The 15,722-nt window shown below is 37.9% G+C and overlaps 1 protein-coding gene across 11 annotated transcripts in view; it reads left to right on the top strand.

Moving 5' to 3' along the window:
- LOC134535965 (maltase 1-like) overlaps window positions 1-15,722 on the top strand; it is a 41,441-nt gene continuing 25,719 nt past the window's right edge. For 2 of the 11 annotated variants that reach the window (XM_063375418.1, XM_063375420.1), the window contains exons 1-4: window positions 18-61; window positions 2,491-2,625; window positions 4,705-4,884; window positions 13,870-14,027. In XM_063375418.1, coding sequence (XP_063231488.1) covers window positions 2,502-2,625; window positions 4,705-4,884; window positions 13,870-14,027 — 462 coding nt within the window. In that variant the 5' untranslated portion in view covers window positions 18-61; window positions 2,491-2,501. Of the gene's footprint in view, window positions 62-2,490; window positions 2,626-4,704; window positions 4,885-5,348; window positions 7,376-9,619; window positions 14,028-15,722 lie in introns of those variants that run through there. The other 9 variants (XM_063375425.1, XM_063375424.1, XM_063375419.1 and 6 more) reach the window with 8 other exon arrangements.

The raw sequence follows: 15,722 nt of genomic DNA on the forward strand, positions 1-15,722 counted from the left end.
ATAGAAGAATTTTAAAATAAGAACTATTTGGCTTTCTGATCAGCTGTTCAGCACTGCTTTGGTAGGTGGAAATTTAATTTCGGAAATACAATTCAAACCTTAATTGTGTGCTTAACAATAACTCCTAAACAGTGAAATATACGTGTACTAAGCATACCTATATATTACAACTTTTAATTAGTTTGATGAGAAACTAATCTTGCTGTGTCTAGTTATTTGCGATAGTGCAAATATGACTACATAAATCGTTTATCGCCTTCGATCATATAATAAACTGTCGGGCTTGGTCGTTTTAGTAACATAAAAGAAATTTAAACATTTGTGACTTTTTAATTTCAAAATATTTGTGACTAATATTAAATGTAAAATTAAATCCTCTAATATGTTATGCTTAATGTTATGTGCATGGCCTTCGAAATTCAAATGATTTTTAATGAAATGAAAAAGTTAATCTGTTTTAAAACATAAACTAGTATCAGACAGATGCAATAATATATGGTAATGAATTAAACTGTCAGGTTGGAACGAAGGATAATTGTAAACATGCATGTATTATTCAATAATTTATAAGTATAGCGTAACTTATTTATTCTGTAGAAAAATTAAATAGTATTCACGAAGTTGTACCTATAATATATTAGTTATTTGCAACATATTTTTAAAACATTGTCATATTCCAATACGAATGGACTCACTTCCATTTGAATTTCGCGCCAGAGAAACCGGAATTAATGATTAGCTAAAGAATGCGTTAGTCGTTTTATTACACACAAAGAAATTCTAATTTTTAAAAAAGTTATTAAGTGGTATCTCGACTTAACGTATTAAATGCGGTACGTAGATTGTGAACATATGAAGAAAGTTAATTATTTTTCACTTAGAGGCTGTAGTTATATATTATTACGTTTTTCAGATTTTCAGATTAAAGTGGAAAAATTGACAATTTTTATTAATTTAAATTTGTCGAATCTAACAACTTGCAATTAATTTTTGCACACTAAACTTCTTACATTATTAAGTATCGATAGGAAAAAATGTTGCAATATGTTTGTGTTTACCGCCGTAAGTTCTCTGGCTAAATTAGTTAACAGTCAGGGACACAAGAATTGCCCTGTAATTGGGTTGAGTATAAACGAAACCTTCTGGACGAAAAACTCACATGATTCAACCATTCAGCCACCCAGCGTTTATCTACGTTTCCGACCATATGAACAATAAACATATACAATACCTAATCACGTTATAAAACTTGTGAAGGTAAACTTTTTCGTATTAATAATACGTACGTACTAAACGTAAGCAAGTGTACCTAATTGTACGAAAAGTTATTATAATTTGACTTTTTCTTTTGAAAGTATTCCTCCTTTCCCTTACCCCTTCTTTTATTCTTTATTTCTTGTACTGGAATAATAACAGCGCGACGGCGAGATGCGAATACGGCGATGCGACAGCAAAATATCGCTTTATTGTGAACATACTGTTTTCTCCCGCGCGAAACCAAAAATAAACGATTGTACATAAAATTTTTCTTGCTATTACACACAAAACATGGGTAATTTTATATATATATATATATATATATATGTGTGTGTGTGTGTGTGTGTGTGTGTTTGAGAGAGTAATTTGTTTGATTCAGATTTAAAATTCAGTTGTAAAAATCATTGTGCGTGAGATTTAAGAGATTTCACAAAAAAGTTATATATTAAAATAAATTAATTAAAAATAAAATAATAGTATTACCAATGTACAAGTTTAACCCTCTTTCGAAAACTAAATTCTGTCACTCATTTCAGTAACAACGCGCCCACAACGCGATGAAAACAGAAAATATTTATAATCGGGAATTCTGTCGTGTCCGCCATTTCAGTCGCGTTGATGTCATTCATAGATTTGTCGAACTAGATTGGTGGGATTGGTCGCCACCGTCGCTCAATTGTCATTCCGGCATTGTACGATACTACGTATTTACAATTCATAGCAGCCATGCCATTAGGTCTACATAGATAAATTTCAATTGGTGATCGGAGATTGTGGTTTTGGAGTCGCCGGGGATGCCACAAATAGAAGAGTGGATGTGTACGGAGGTGCAGCTACGAAGACACCACTCGCATGAATTAAACAGTTATTTTTTATTTTAATTGCGTGGTTGCTTTCTGAAGATTGCCCAGGTAGGTGGGGCCCTTAAGTAACGGGGAGGGAGCTCGATGAATTTATTTTCCCCGGGGCCCTTATTTTGGCGGTCCCGAAAGATCGTCACCAGTGGCGCCCCTGGCCAGACTTGAAAATGGCGCACCCTCATGGTTTAAAAGAGTTGGGGGGGGGGGGGGTTCAGTATCCGCGAAACCGTCGTGGCGGCGCCCCTCCAAACCCCCCCTCTCCACCCCCCCCCCCCCACCACAGCTCAGGCACCCCTGGCGAGGACCATCCCTGCCATCCGCTTGCTACGCCACATGGTCGTCACCCTAACGACCCGTGGCTTGTTGCCTCCAGCCTGTTCCGCGATGCCGAAGACCAGCAAGAGGCAGAGCGGCGACAGGGAAGAATGGTGGCGGCATGACGTCATCTACCAGATATACCCTCGCTCCTTCTTGGACTCCAACAGCGACGGCGTCGGCGACCTGAAAGGTAGTGTCTGGGTGTTTCATCGTTCACTTGCCGTTCTGAAAATGAGGTCGTGGTCAAGTTCAAGTAGCCGTTACGTACAAGAGCAGTCTGGGCGTGTTCAGTGGCCTCTTCAAATTGTACCAGTCATCTAAACATGCTTTTAACAATTTTTTTTGCAGTAAATAAAAAAAAAATCATATCAAAAATATTGATCTAAAAATAGTAAATAGTTACAAATATTTCTACATTAATATAATAAATTACGATTGTTTAATGTGCATATATTTATTTGATAGATTTATCTAATAAATGGAAAATGATACACGAGTCGTGTGATGGCTATAATGTTCTGTTTGTGAAAGGCTCGTGTCGATTAGGTACGTAGCGTTTTTATTCCTGCGCGTTCGTATATCAGAGTTGTTAGCTGTAATTCACATTTTCCACTATAAATCAGAAATTGGATATATATATATATATATGCTTCTTTTACGCGCCTACACTCAAATCCTAACAGTTTCCAGCCTGAAATATTCGGAAAGAAGTAGTTAATTTATTATTTCCTTCGAACGACTAAAAATGTCATATTAGTTAAACTATATCTCAAACGTTGACTTAAACTATTTAGGCTGTGTTCTTTGCCAATAACTCTGTACTAGATATTTAAAAAGAAAAAAAAAAAGAACTAAGCTGTTGGAGCTCAGTATGGGAAACGAACAAGAATCCCCTAATCCGGACCAGCATTCCATGGTAGTTTCCATGGGCTTAGACCCCCATGGGGTGATGGGGGGGGGGGGTGTTTGCCCGCTTGCGCTTGCAATATCGTGACCGTGAAACTGGGTTGATAGACGTAAACGTCATAACTATGTTTTATGGAAAACTTTCTGTATATTTTAAATTTTTCGTTCAATACTCGCGGGACGCGCGAATCCTACAGATTTGCGCCCCTGCTAGTGTTTTATCACCTCGAATGATTTTCGACCCTACAGGGTGGAGCTTTAAATTGGGGAAGGAAGGTGACAGGTGACTTACGGGCCTTAGAGATATTTAATATTACAATTCCAAACACCACACACATTCATGCCTTTTCCGAGGATTGAAATCAGAACCCCTCGCACCGAAATAAGCGCTTTTGAACCAACTGCACCGTAATTTTGGATCGTAAACCAAAGAGTAGGTTGTGGTAAATAAATTGAGTTTCGTAAATTGGAAAGTAATGATTTCAAATTTTTGAAGTGAAACTTCTTTGCATACGTACGTATAATTCGATCGAGGCAGGCGTAACCACCAGTAGTGTTAGGAAAAATAAAGTGTAATTCTAAAAGCGTTACGATGAGTATAACGATCTGGAAGAGTGTTGTGTAACCGTATTGCTGTTTGTCGCATGTTTGTTCCACTTACACTTATATGGCGACACCGAGAAACTGGGTGTGACGAGACCTTGTGGCTGCGGCTATGTCAATTGCATATTACACAAACTGTTCCGAACAATCTCTTAAAAACATTATAAACTGAATTTTCAGGTTTACATCAATTTAAAAACACATTATTTAAACATACCTAACCTGTAATCGTACTGTAGCGCACTAGCAGTAACACTAAAACCCCTAGAATTGCGAATTTAAGTACCATTTTTTAGCTATCAAGTTACTTGCCGAAAACTCAAATACTTGCAGCCTCGTCAATGAGTTGTCGTAGAACTACCAGTTTGTGAAGTTTCACTTCTAACGCGCGTGGTGACCACGCACCTATTATATATATATATTTTTTTTTTTTGGCGTGATAACGTCTTATAAATCTATGAACACCGGCTACACGCACGGAAAATTATCACGTTCCCCCTGAGCCGAGCGTGCAAGAACCGGCCAACCACCGTGCGAGAAAATCTTATATAATATCAAACAGGTTAAGGCGGGCTTTTTAACTAATTTTTCGTGATTATATTTTAAAAAAAATATTTAAATTAATTTTGCAAAAACTGTAAATAATATTTGAAAATTAAAAAGTATGCAATTTTTCATCAATGTTTTCTTATGACGTTATCACGTAAAATTATCGTCCGTAAACCGACTTTACAGACAACCACTTTTTTTTTTCTTTCAGGAATTTGCTCGAAGCTCGACTACATCGCTGATCTCGGCGTGAAGACGATATGGCTGTCACCCATATACAAATCCCCAATGAAAGATTCCGGCTACGACATACAGGACTTCAAGGACATAGACCCGATCTTCGGCACGCTGGAAGATTTCAAAACTCTGGTGAAGGAAATGAAGAAAAAAGGTTTGTGCTGCAATGAAGTATTTGTTGTACTTTTTACCGTGATCCAATCCGATTACATTACCACGAAACAACTAAGCCTTTATTCACAGAGCGAAATGCTCCATTGGAGAAGCACAGTGTGGACTTAGTTTCTAGCCATGAGGCTGTTGAAAATGATCGTATTCTTTCGCGACCGCTTCATGAGGTGGCTTGGCCTGTGGGTCCTATTCACTTCGAAGGCGAATAGTCCATCGACTTTTCGGTCAACATTGCAGTCGCCATCTTCAGGCTAGCAGTCTTCTGCCACTCTTAATATGGCGACAGCTATATCGAACGAAACCTAGTTTTGGACGCTGCTAGTTGTTATTGTAGTTATTTATTTATTTTAAGTTTTATGTCTCGTGTATATTATATAATCCCCACTCTGCATCATAAGTAACTCCCGAACACTGTCATATTGTCGCGGGTTGAAATTTTGCAGGGTTGTTGAAATCAAATTTAGGGACTTTACTGACGGGACTCTGGGCTGGCTGCTCTGTTCACTCGTCAGCGCAAGTGGCGTGACCATGTAATTGGGGCACGGGGCCGGCGCGGCGCGCTGCGGGCTTGCAGAATTTTGTTTGTTTGTTTGGCCGCGCGCTGGCGCAGCCACGGGCCGCAGTTACTGGGGCGCGCTGTCGTAACAAGCCGCGCGGTGTGGCCTGCACATTGGGGTAGAGGGGGGGTAGTCTTCCCAGATGTTCTAGTTAGTTGTTTAGTAAATTTGACTTCAATAACGAGCTTTTGTTATGGTAGGCGCGGCAGGGCGCGCGAATTTAAGCGCAAGTGAGTGGTGACTTCAGGCTCACTCAGGCGGAGGCTCACTCAGGCGGAGGCTATGCGTCTCACCTGTGGTCACGAGTTGTTAGTTCGTTCGTGATGTAGGAATTCAGGCTCACTCAGGCGGAGGCTATGCGTCTCACCTGTGGTCACGAGTTGTTAGTTCGTTCGTGATGTAGGAATTCAGGCTCTCGGGCGGAAGCTATGGCCGACGCCAGAGGCCACGAGTCGTTTAATTTAAGTTAGGTCATAATGTAGTCATCTTCAAGCTTTTGGGCGGAGGCAATGGCCCTCGTCACTAGTCGTTTAGTTATAATTTTTAAAATGTAATGTTCGTTCGGATTTTAAGGGCAGGAGAGGCCCCTACGTTAGTTTTAAGTAATCGATCAAGAAAGGCTTTTTGGAAAATGTGAGTATGGACTTATCTTTGTTTTAATTTTAAGTAGTAATTATGATTTGAGGTATTCGGAAGGACTAGGGAAGTGTTTAGTGAAGTTCTCTCATTCTCTCTCTTGTAAGGTCGTTCAATCGTTAAGGAAGTAAAGAGATTATTGTTTTAAATTGTAATCCCGCTATTTAAATGTTCTTTAAAATGATGTTGAGTATTTGACTTTAAGAATAAAATAATTTTAATTAAGTATTATGTTATTTTGCAAAATCTCCTTAGTTCAGCTCTCACCAGACATCCTGTACGGGATGACGAACCTATGATCCTAGGTACAGTAAAGTATTTTATGAAGTTAAGACTAGTTGATGCCAAGCGAGTTGTTTCTATGTAAAGAGCTACGATTCTCTCCCCCCTCTGAAAGTGGATCGTGACAGAAATGGCGGTGGCACCGGCTAGGTGCACGTGACAGAAATGGTAGAGTTCGCCGGATAGGTTCTATTTCTGGAGAGAGAGATAGGTAGATTTTTATGTTTATTATTAAGTTAGTTTCAGCTTCTGATAGCAGGTTATTAAGAGTTTACTTGAGGAGAGGATTACGGAATTTAATCTAAGTGGAGGAAGTCTTTGAGATTTTTTTTTGACGTAACAGATGTTTATTTGAGTATACTTGTAAGGATAAAGTTTATAGTGATAAGTTGTTTTAAGTCGTTGAGTTTATCAGGGATTTTTACGTGAGGAGAATACGTTATAATTTAAATGATTAATAGAGATAATGCAAGTGGTTTAATTTAATTGAAATTAATTTTAAGATTGTAGGTTAAGAGAGTTAAAATTTAAAATAAAGTTTTTTTCGTAAATAGGAATTATTTTCAAGTGAAGTTTGTTTTGTTGTCGTGCGCGTAGGAGACGAGACGTACGAATTAAATCAGTCGAGGGAAGGATAAACGTTAGAAAGGAATTAAAAAGAAAACGAGAGTTTATGTAAAAGAGAGTTATAGAATTTATAGTGATGTTTTGTTTTAATTAGAAAAATGTTGAGAGTTGTTTCAGAACGACACGTCAGTGGACGTGGCAGAATGAACACGTGACGGGGAGGTGCTGAGACCTAGCGGAGAACGGAGGAACCGCAAGCGAGGGTTGGCGCACCTGATGGAATTCGGTGACGTCACGGGCTCATACGGAGACGTGGACAGGCCGTGACCTTGTTTTGATCAGCTGTACGGTAACTTAGCGATAAGAAAATAGACTATTGGTTAAATACATTTAAATTTAAGTGTGTTTTAGGAGAAGAGGAACTTTCAGTATGTAAGTAATTTAATTTAAGAAGTGTATGATGTATAGGCTAGAAGTGTTTCGTTGTAAGTTGTTTATGTTTTTGTTAGTTAAATTCTACCTCGGTTTTAAAAATATTTTTTTGGGATTTGTAAACATTATTAAGGAGGTACACTATAAAATCGATAAGCATTGAGAAAACTGGGAAGGCTAGATTTTGTGTGTAGAGGGAATTTACTCCAAAAGAACAGAGAGACAAAATTAATGTTTTCATTAGGGCGAGGGACCCTAAGGTGAGGCGTTGTGTCCCTGGGAAGAAAGGGAATTGTAGCGCAGACCATAGGAGATGGGCTGACTACGGAATTAAGGGTCAGGAGAATCCTGAGAGTTGTGAGTAGTTTGGGGCAGGAGTTCCCCATGGTAGTACCGAAGTGGCTATCCTGTATGGGATAGGGTACCATTTCAATGAAGTTTGTTGGTGGGGTTAGAGTCCCTTGCTGTGTAGTGGGCCTATAGCAGATAGGCACTACAGTGAAATTTTTGGTTATTTTGTGAGGTAAATTCCCTGGAGGTTAAGTAAGATTGGATTCAGTTAGGAAGGAGGGAAATGAGAAACATTGCTGTAGAGAGTTAGTGTACTTGCCTAATGTGAAATTGAATTTTACTAAATTAATTTAGGAGAAAGTTTTGTTCGGTAAATAAATAATAATGGAAGATAGCTAGATAATTAATTAATTTTTTTTGAGTAAGGTGTTTTAAGTAATGAAATAAAATAAGGTGAAGTAATTTGAATAATTGGGGAGGAGTTTCTTTAAGAGTTTAGATAATTGTTTTTGAATTTATTGAGATATTCAGCCAGTGAAGTTTGAGTGTGAGAGATACAGTGAGATTTTAAGGAAATCGGTTGTTTATTAATTAGGACAAATGAGATTTTATGATTAAGAGTCAGTAAGCATAGTTAAAATTTACGACATGATATTTGTTGACAGTTTACAGTTATTAAGGAGAAAACAGAGTAATCTATTTATTTTTATTTTAATGGTTTGAAGATAAGATTATGAATTTTTTTTGGAAGTTTCTTTGGCATGTTGGAATAATTTTTTTTGATTTTTAGAATTTACAGAGAAAATTTAATTGATTTACATTAGTTTGGAAGTATGGAGGTTTAGTGTTCGATTAGCCCTAACTTGATGGTCGGATCCCAAAAGAATGCCGTAAAACCGATAGCCAATTGAGAGGAATGCGGTAGGCGCTTGTGTAGAGAGGGGTTGTGGGAAAACTCCTTGGGACTGATGGCAGATCAGGGGCCCTAAATAGTGTGTGATGCTGTAAAACCAGTGCAGAGAAAGCCTGGTATGCTTAAATTTTTGGGCACAGGTTATGTAAACCTGGGGTTCCATGGGATTTAGTCATGTTAGCTGCTGTGAGACATTAAGATTTCCAGGCTCCATAGTAAATTCAATGTAAATTTTTGTTTTCTTAAAATAATAAATTTGTTTTTAATTTTTTTGAGATATTTGATTTGTAACAGTGAATACAGACCCCGAGGAATAAGAGTTGTCATGCTGTGAGAGGAGAAGGTGGTAGGCCTAAAAGGGTACAGGCACCACAGAGGTTATGTGCATTGCATAATTTAAATATAAGGAAACTTGAGAATTTGAAATTTTGTTGTTGGGTTTGTACACCCATAAGAAGAGTATAGGCAGAATTTTTATTGTTATGAGATGTCTAATTTAATTGAAAAGAAGAAAGTTTAAAGATGCAAGGTAACATTATTATTGTAATAATTGAAAGAGATTAAGAGGTAGAGAGAAATAGGCAGTTTTTGTTTGTAAGTACTAAAGTTTACATATAGAAATTTAGTAACTAAGAATGAATAATAAGTTAAGTCTAGTGTAAAAGTTTTTTTTAAGTTTGTTAAGTTAAGAGTCACAAGTAAATTTTTTTTTAGAGAGAATGTCTTTGATAGGAAGTATTAGAAACTTATGGGAATTTTAGGGTAACATAAATAATGTAGGTAATGAATAATAAATAGATGGTAGGTCTTAAGTTAGGATTAACATTTGAAGCAGAATTTAATTAAGAAGAAGGAAAATAAATAGGCCTAATGAAAAGAACAAAAAAGGATTTTATGGTAAAGCATTTTTTTTAAGTAATAAACAATGAATAATAATGTTGTTTCAGGGTAATGTGTACTAATAATACAATTTTTTTTTTAGGACCAAAGAACAGGAATTATGTAATTTAAATTAACATGTATTTTTGAAACTGTTACAGATTCCTTAAGATGAGCTGAGCAGCAGTCCAGTTTACAAGATGACAAGAGTTCGAGAGACAAGATACAAGATCACTGAAACAAGAGCCAAGACTGAAGATTCAAGAGAAGAGAAAGCTGGCAGCCATGGACTTACAAGTGGAGATTAATAAGGTCATGTAAAGTTATATTTTTTTATGGAAGACAGTAACTGGAGTTTTTTTTTTGTTATAAACAGTCTTTACAGAACTTTTTAGGTTATAGTAATGTAATGGAACTAGTGAGTTGTGGTAGCTGTCAAAAAGAACTAATACCTTAAGTTTAATTTTTAAAGTTAATTTTCTTAATTTACAGAGGGATTAGTAGTTTTTTTTAAACCTTATTTAGGTTGGAATTTAAATACAATAGCTTATTATAAATGTGTACGAACAGTTCAAGTTCACAGTACTGATAGGTAGGTCAGATGATCTTATTGATTTTGATGATTTGTTGTTTTGAGTTGATTTTTAAGTGTTGTGAATTAGACAATGAAATAGTTCTGAAAACTTAAATTATTTCAAGCTAAGAAATAGTAAAGTTAATTGTAACTCAAAGGACACCAGAATTTAATTTTTTTTTAATTAGTAATGTTTGAAAATTTTATACTTTACAAGAAAGGTTATAAACAAACAGATCGGATGGAACAAGGATGCAGTAAATCACAATTTCATTTAGAATTATTGATTAGCTTTTGAGGTTATGAAGTAAAAGTAATTATAGTTTAAAAGTTTGAATAAAAAAAAAATGTTTTTTTTTTATTTGTTTGAAATAGAAAGTTTAAAAGTTAATTAGTCATGATCTAGGTGGGTGATGGGGTGGGAATTGGCCACTCTTTTTCCCTATAACCTCCCTAACATGGCCTTCTATTACATCTAACAGAAGAAAAAAAAAGAAGAAAAAGAAGACTTAGTATTAGTTAGAATGTTTTTTCATGAAGATACCTGATGAACTTTTTTTTTATTGTTGGGAAGAATAGTAGCAAGATTAATCAGATGTTTTACTCAGAAGAAGAAGAAGAAGAAGATAAAGCAGTTTTATGACTCGACAAGCCAGAGATTGGTGTTTCCCCTCTGCGCTTCTATTGACTACGTTGTTTACTCTCATGGGATAGCTGGTTCGGCACCATGGAGAGAGATTGGTGGGCATTGTGGTTGCCCCCAGAAGAAAAGAAGAGTAGAAAGGTTATGGGTGGGTCATGTGAACTGACCTTCAACCCAGTTACTTCGTGGGGACTATTTGCTGTATAGAGAAGATCAAGACTCAAGAGTTAGGGAAAATCATTGGAGGTCATGTTTCCCTTCCTTAAGTTTTTCCTATCAAATTATTTGCCTGATTAGATTATGCTAAGGGTGGGATACTTTATGTTAGCAGTTGAATTAATTAATTTTATTTTTTTTGTGTGTTTACATCCTTGCCCATCGATTGCAGTTTAGTAGTTAGTTTTGTATTTGTCAGGCGTGATGGTAATGCCTGTTGATGATGTTTCAGAATTGTAATCTGTTCGTGATGAGGATGGCACAACTCCGAAGCAGATGTGGGGAGAAGTTGTGAGCTGCCCTGGAAGCCAGTCCAGTAGCTGTTGGAGTTGAGTGGTGTTTGCTGATGGCCAGCCCAGGGAGCTACTCTTCTCGACAACACTGACTTCGAGGAGTTGCACCAACCTTCACGAGATAAGAGTTTAATTAATTGAAACACTGTAAGGACACTTAATTTTTTTTGAAGAACGAAAGAAGTATGGTAATAAACGGAAACCGAAAAAAAAAAAAATAATAATAATTATCAAGAATTTGCACATTGTTTAACGAATACTGAGAAACTAAGAACAGTAATTTAATTTGTAAAGAGAGCTTCACTAACAGAACAATTTTTTTTAGAATTGAGAACTCGAGCCTCTGAAGGTTCCTGTGAGAACAAACCAGATAAAAGTTTTACATTTAATTTTATGAATACTTGTTGTTTTAAAATAAATCTTATGCAGAATCTAGATGTATGTTCAGACAGCAAGGAACTAAGAAAATTATTATTTTTGTGAAATGAGGAATTTATAGTTATGGTTTAATGGAAAAAGACAATTTGTAATTTTGAGGTAGCTCGATGGGGCTCGAGCTCTGTGAGGGGAGGGTTATGTCGCGGGTTGAAATTTTGCAGGGTTGTTGAAATCAAATTTAGGGACTTTACTGACGGGACTCTGGGCTGGCTGCTCTGTTCACTCGTCAGCGCAAGTGGCGTGACCATGTAATTGGGGCACGGGGCCGGCGCGGCGCGCTGCGGGCTTGCAGAATTTTGTTTGTTTGTTTGGCCGCGCGCTGGCGCAGCCACGGGCCGCAGTTACTGGGGCGCGCTGTCGTAACAAGCCGCGCGGTGTGGCCTGCACATTGGGGTAGAGGGGGGGTAGTCTTCCCAGATGTTCTAGTTAGTTGTTTAGTAAATTTGACTTCAATAACGAGCTTTTGTTATGGTAGGCGCGGCAGGGCGCGCGAATTTAAGCGCAAGTGAGTGGTGACTTCAGGCTCACTCAGGCGGAGGCTCACTCAGGCGGAGGCTATGCGTCTCACCTGTGGTCACGAGTTGTTAGTTCGTTCGTGATGTAGGAATTCAGGCTCACTCAGGCGGAGGCTATGCGTCTCACCTGTGGTCACGAGTTGTTAGTTCGTTCGTGATGTAGGAATTCAGGCTCTCGGGCGGAAGCTATGGCCGACGCCAGAGGCCACGAGTCGTTTAATTTAAGTTAGGTCATAATGTAGTCATCTTCAAGCTTTTGGGCGGAGGCAATGGCCCTCGTCACTAGTCGTTTAGTTATAATTTTTAAAATGTAATGTTCGTTCGGATTTTAAGGGCAGGAGAGGCCCCTACGTTAGTTTTAAGTAATCGATCAAGAAAGGCTTTTTGGAAAATGTGAGTATGGACTTATCTTTGTTTTAATTTTAAGTAGTAATTATGATTTGAGGTATTCGGAAGGACTAGGGAAGTGTTTAGTGAAGTTCTCTCATTCTCTCTCTTGTAAGGTCGTTCAATCGTTAAGGAAGTAAAGAGATTATTGTTTTAAATTGTAATCCCGCTATTTAAATGTTCTTTAAAATGATGTTGAGTATTTGACTTTAAGAATAAAATAATTTTAATTAAGTATTATGTTATTTTGCAAAATCTCCTTAGTTCAGCTCTCACCAGACATCCTGTACGGGATGACGAACCTATGATCCTAGGTACAGTAAAGTATTTTATGAAGTTAAGACTAGTTGATGCCAAGCGAGTTGTTTCTATGTAAAGAGCTACGATTCTCTCCCCCCTCTGAAAGTGGATCGTGACAGAAATGGCGGTGGCACCGGCTAGGTGCACGTGACAATATAGATAGGTCTAGCAACTTCCCTTTATTCTCTGTCCGCTTGATGAAGCTCGTTGCGGCTTGCGAACTAATGGCGCTAGTAGTAGGTTAGTCCGGTCTTAACATTGTTTTTTTATGTATGTGAGTTTCGTTTGTAGTGTAATGTTATTTGTAATCCTGCCGCGTTTTTAAGACGTCGATTACAGATTATGAGTTTCCACAATGATAAAGACTCGGTCAGATAGCAAGCCGCCGCGAGCTTCACTAAGGCCCGTTCTTCTACAATGGCACGGAAATTGAGACGGATCACGTAAACGGAGACAAATCTCCCGGAACCGTCTGATGCTTCCACAATGCACGGAAACGTAGCAAATGAGATTGCATATCAAGATTACAAAATATCAATTTAATTTAAAAAGAAATATATTCTTCGAAAGCATGGGCAGCAGGGCCGGTGCAAGGTAAATTGGCGCCCTAGGCGAAAAACCTTAATCCCCCCCCCCCCCCCCGGCCGGACACCCCAAAAAAAATTTCCTTGCCTCAAAATACATCACGTAAGCCTAAGATTTTGTCAACAATCAAATGTAAGCAGGCTTGTATTTTTTTTTTTTAAAACTTTTTTTACTTATTACAAATCATAAACAGGTCACCGTCGACTTTAAATAATTACTTATATCAATATAAACATTCCAAACTGTTACAAAAATCCATTTTCATCTAGTTTCTATAATCGTTAAACATATCATATCAGCTGTTATGTGTCGTGCTGTGCCGCCCCCAGCTACTTGGCGCCCTAGGCGGTTGCCTAGTTCGCCTATATGGACGCGCCGGCCCTGGGCGAGTGTACGATGTTTCGGCCACAGCGAGCCTTGCTCGGCGCGGTGCCAGCCAGCCCGGCGGTTGCCTGTCCAGGCCTGAAGCTGGTGATGGACCTGGTACTCAACCACACCAGCGACCAGCACGAGTGGTTCCAGAAGTCGCTGAGGAGGAAGGAGCCGTACAGCGACTACTACGTGTGGGCGCGGGCCAAGGCGCACGACGGGGACAGGCCCCTCGCCCCCAACAACTGGGTAGGCCGCACTTCCGCTGGGTCATTGCCACGAGATATTTAAACATTAGGCTACTAAAGCTTTTTGACGTGAATACGTATTTAAAATTGCTTCCACAGTGGGAGGCAAATAAAAAAAAAAAAATAGTGCGTGGAGTCCCTCCGCGCGGAAGAAGTGAAACTTCGTAATGTGGAAATGAAAATAGGAAGGGGTAGAAATTGATTTTTAGTGAAATCATATTGTATCAAATCAAACTAAAAAAAATAGATCATGAAATCATTCAACGATAAAAAGCTGTTTATATAATTAAGCGGACGGGTTCGCCCCAAGGAGAAAATTGACGCGGCGAGACCTCGTGGACATAGAGAAATGACACACACTCACTATTTATGTGTCTAAGGCCGGTATTTCACTGTAAAATATTTTATAAAACATCTTTTATAAAACTTCTTTGACCAAGATTCTTTTATAGTGTAATAGGTCATATTTTATAAATTATATCTTTTATAAAATTTATTTTATAAAATGTAATAGGTTGGCATTACATTTTATAAAAGAATTTGATTGTTTACATCAATTCATGGTAGTAAATTTTAAAAATGTCCACTAAGCCCTCAAATAAGTACATTTGGAGTCTGGAAACGACAAAAATGTTGATTGCTGAGTATGAATGTAATGAAATGCTATACAGTGCAAAGCACGAAGATTACAAAAATTATTGTGATTAAGGTTAAGAATTAATATACATAGAAGCCAAAAAATCTTTTAAATCTTTTTAGTATAAAAAATGGGTTGGGGGGGGGGGGTGTGATCATCATGACCTCTAGCAACGGGGCCCACAGAATGATGTGGGGGGCCTGTCATCCATAGTAATGTTTTCTTTAAACAATTCAATGTGGTTAATAAGTTTAAATGTTTAATTAACACTTAATACACTACAAACAATCAAATGCTATGCAATTACTGACTAATTCTTTGACAACAATCTTTTATGTAGTGTACTTGACAGCCAAGAACTTTTATAAAATAAGCACTCATCAAATATTTGATTAAAAGATGGAAATATATATTTTATAAAAGATGTTTTATAAAATATTTTACAGTGGAATACCGGCCTATGAAACACGCATTCACTCTCGCTCTGTCTCTTTATATTCCCCCTCCCCAGAAGCGGTAAACGTTTAACGCAACCTTGTTGGAAGTCGCATTAGAAGTTTCACTTCAAAAAGAATGATAACAAAATCGGGGGGGGGGGGGGGATACAGTTTGGTGGTTGCAGCTACACATCTATCATCTCCATCCAAAATTTAATTACTCCACTGTATGGCTAAAGGATCAAAGAATTCGTCACGCTAAGTGAAGACTGTGACGCATCGCGCTCGTTGGAGGGGGGAAGCGCCTCCATTTTGAGGTCATTTTGCTGCGTTTCGAGATTTCCATCTAGTATAACTTTTGACTCGGAGAAGCTACGACGTTCGTTTCAGTTTCAATCGTCAGCTCTCGTCAAAAGCTATCGATTGCATATATGAAACATTGGTGTAAAATAGTTACAGTGAATATATGTGGTGTTAAAAGAAAAAAAATAGCGTATTTTATATTTTGTATAGAAAATATTACCTGTTACATACACGTATTCACGTACAACACACGGCCGTGTCCATGACAGCCACAGCCCATTTTTTTTCATGTGTAACATCTTAGCTCTCGGTATGCGGT

This window comes from Bacillus rossius, chromosome 10 (assembly GCF_032445375.1).
Source record: "Bacillus rossius redtenbacheri isolate Brsri chromosome 10, Brsri_v3, whole genome shotgun sequence".
NCBI classification, from domain to species: Eukaryota; Metazoa; Arthropoda; class Insecta; order Phasmatodea; family Bacillidae; genus Bacillus; species Bacillus rossius.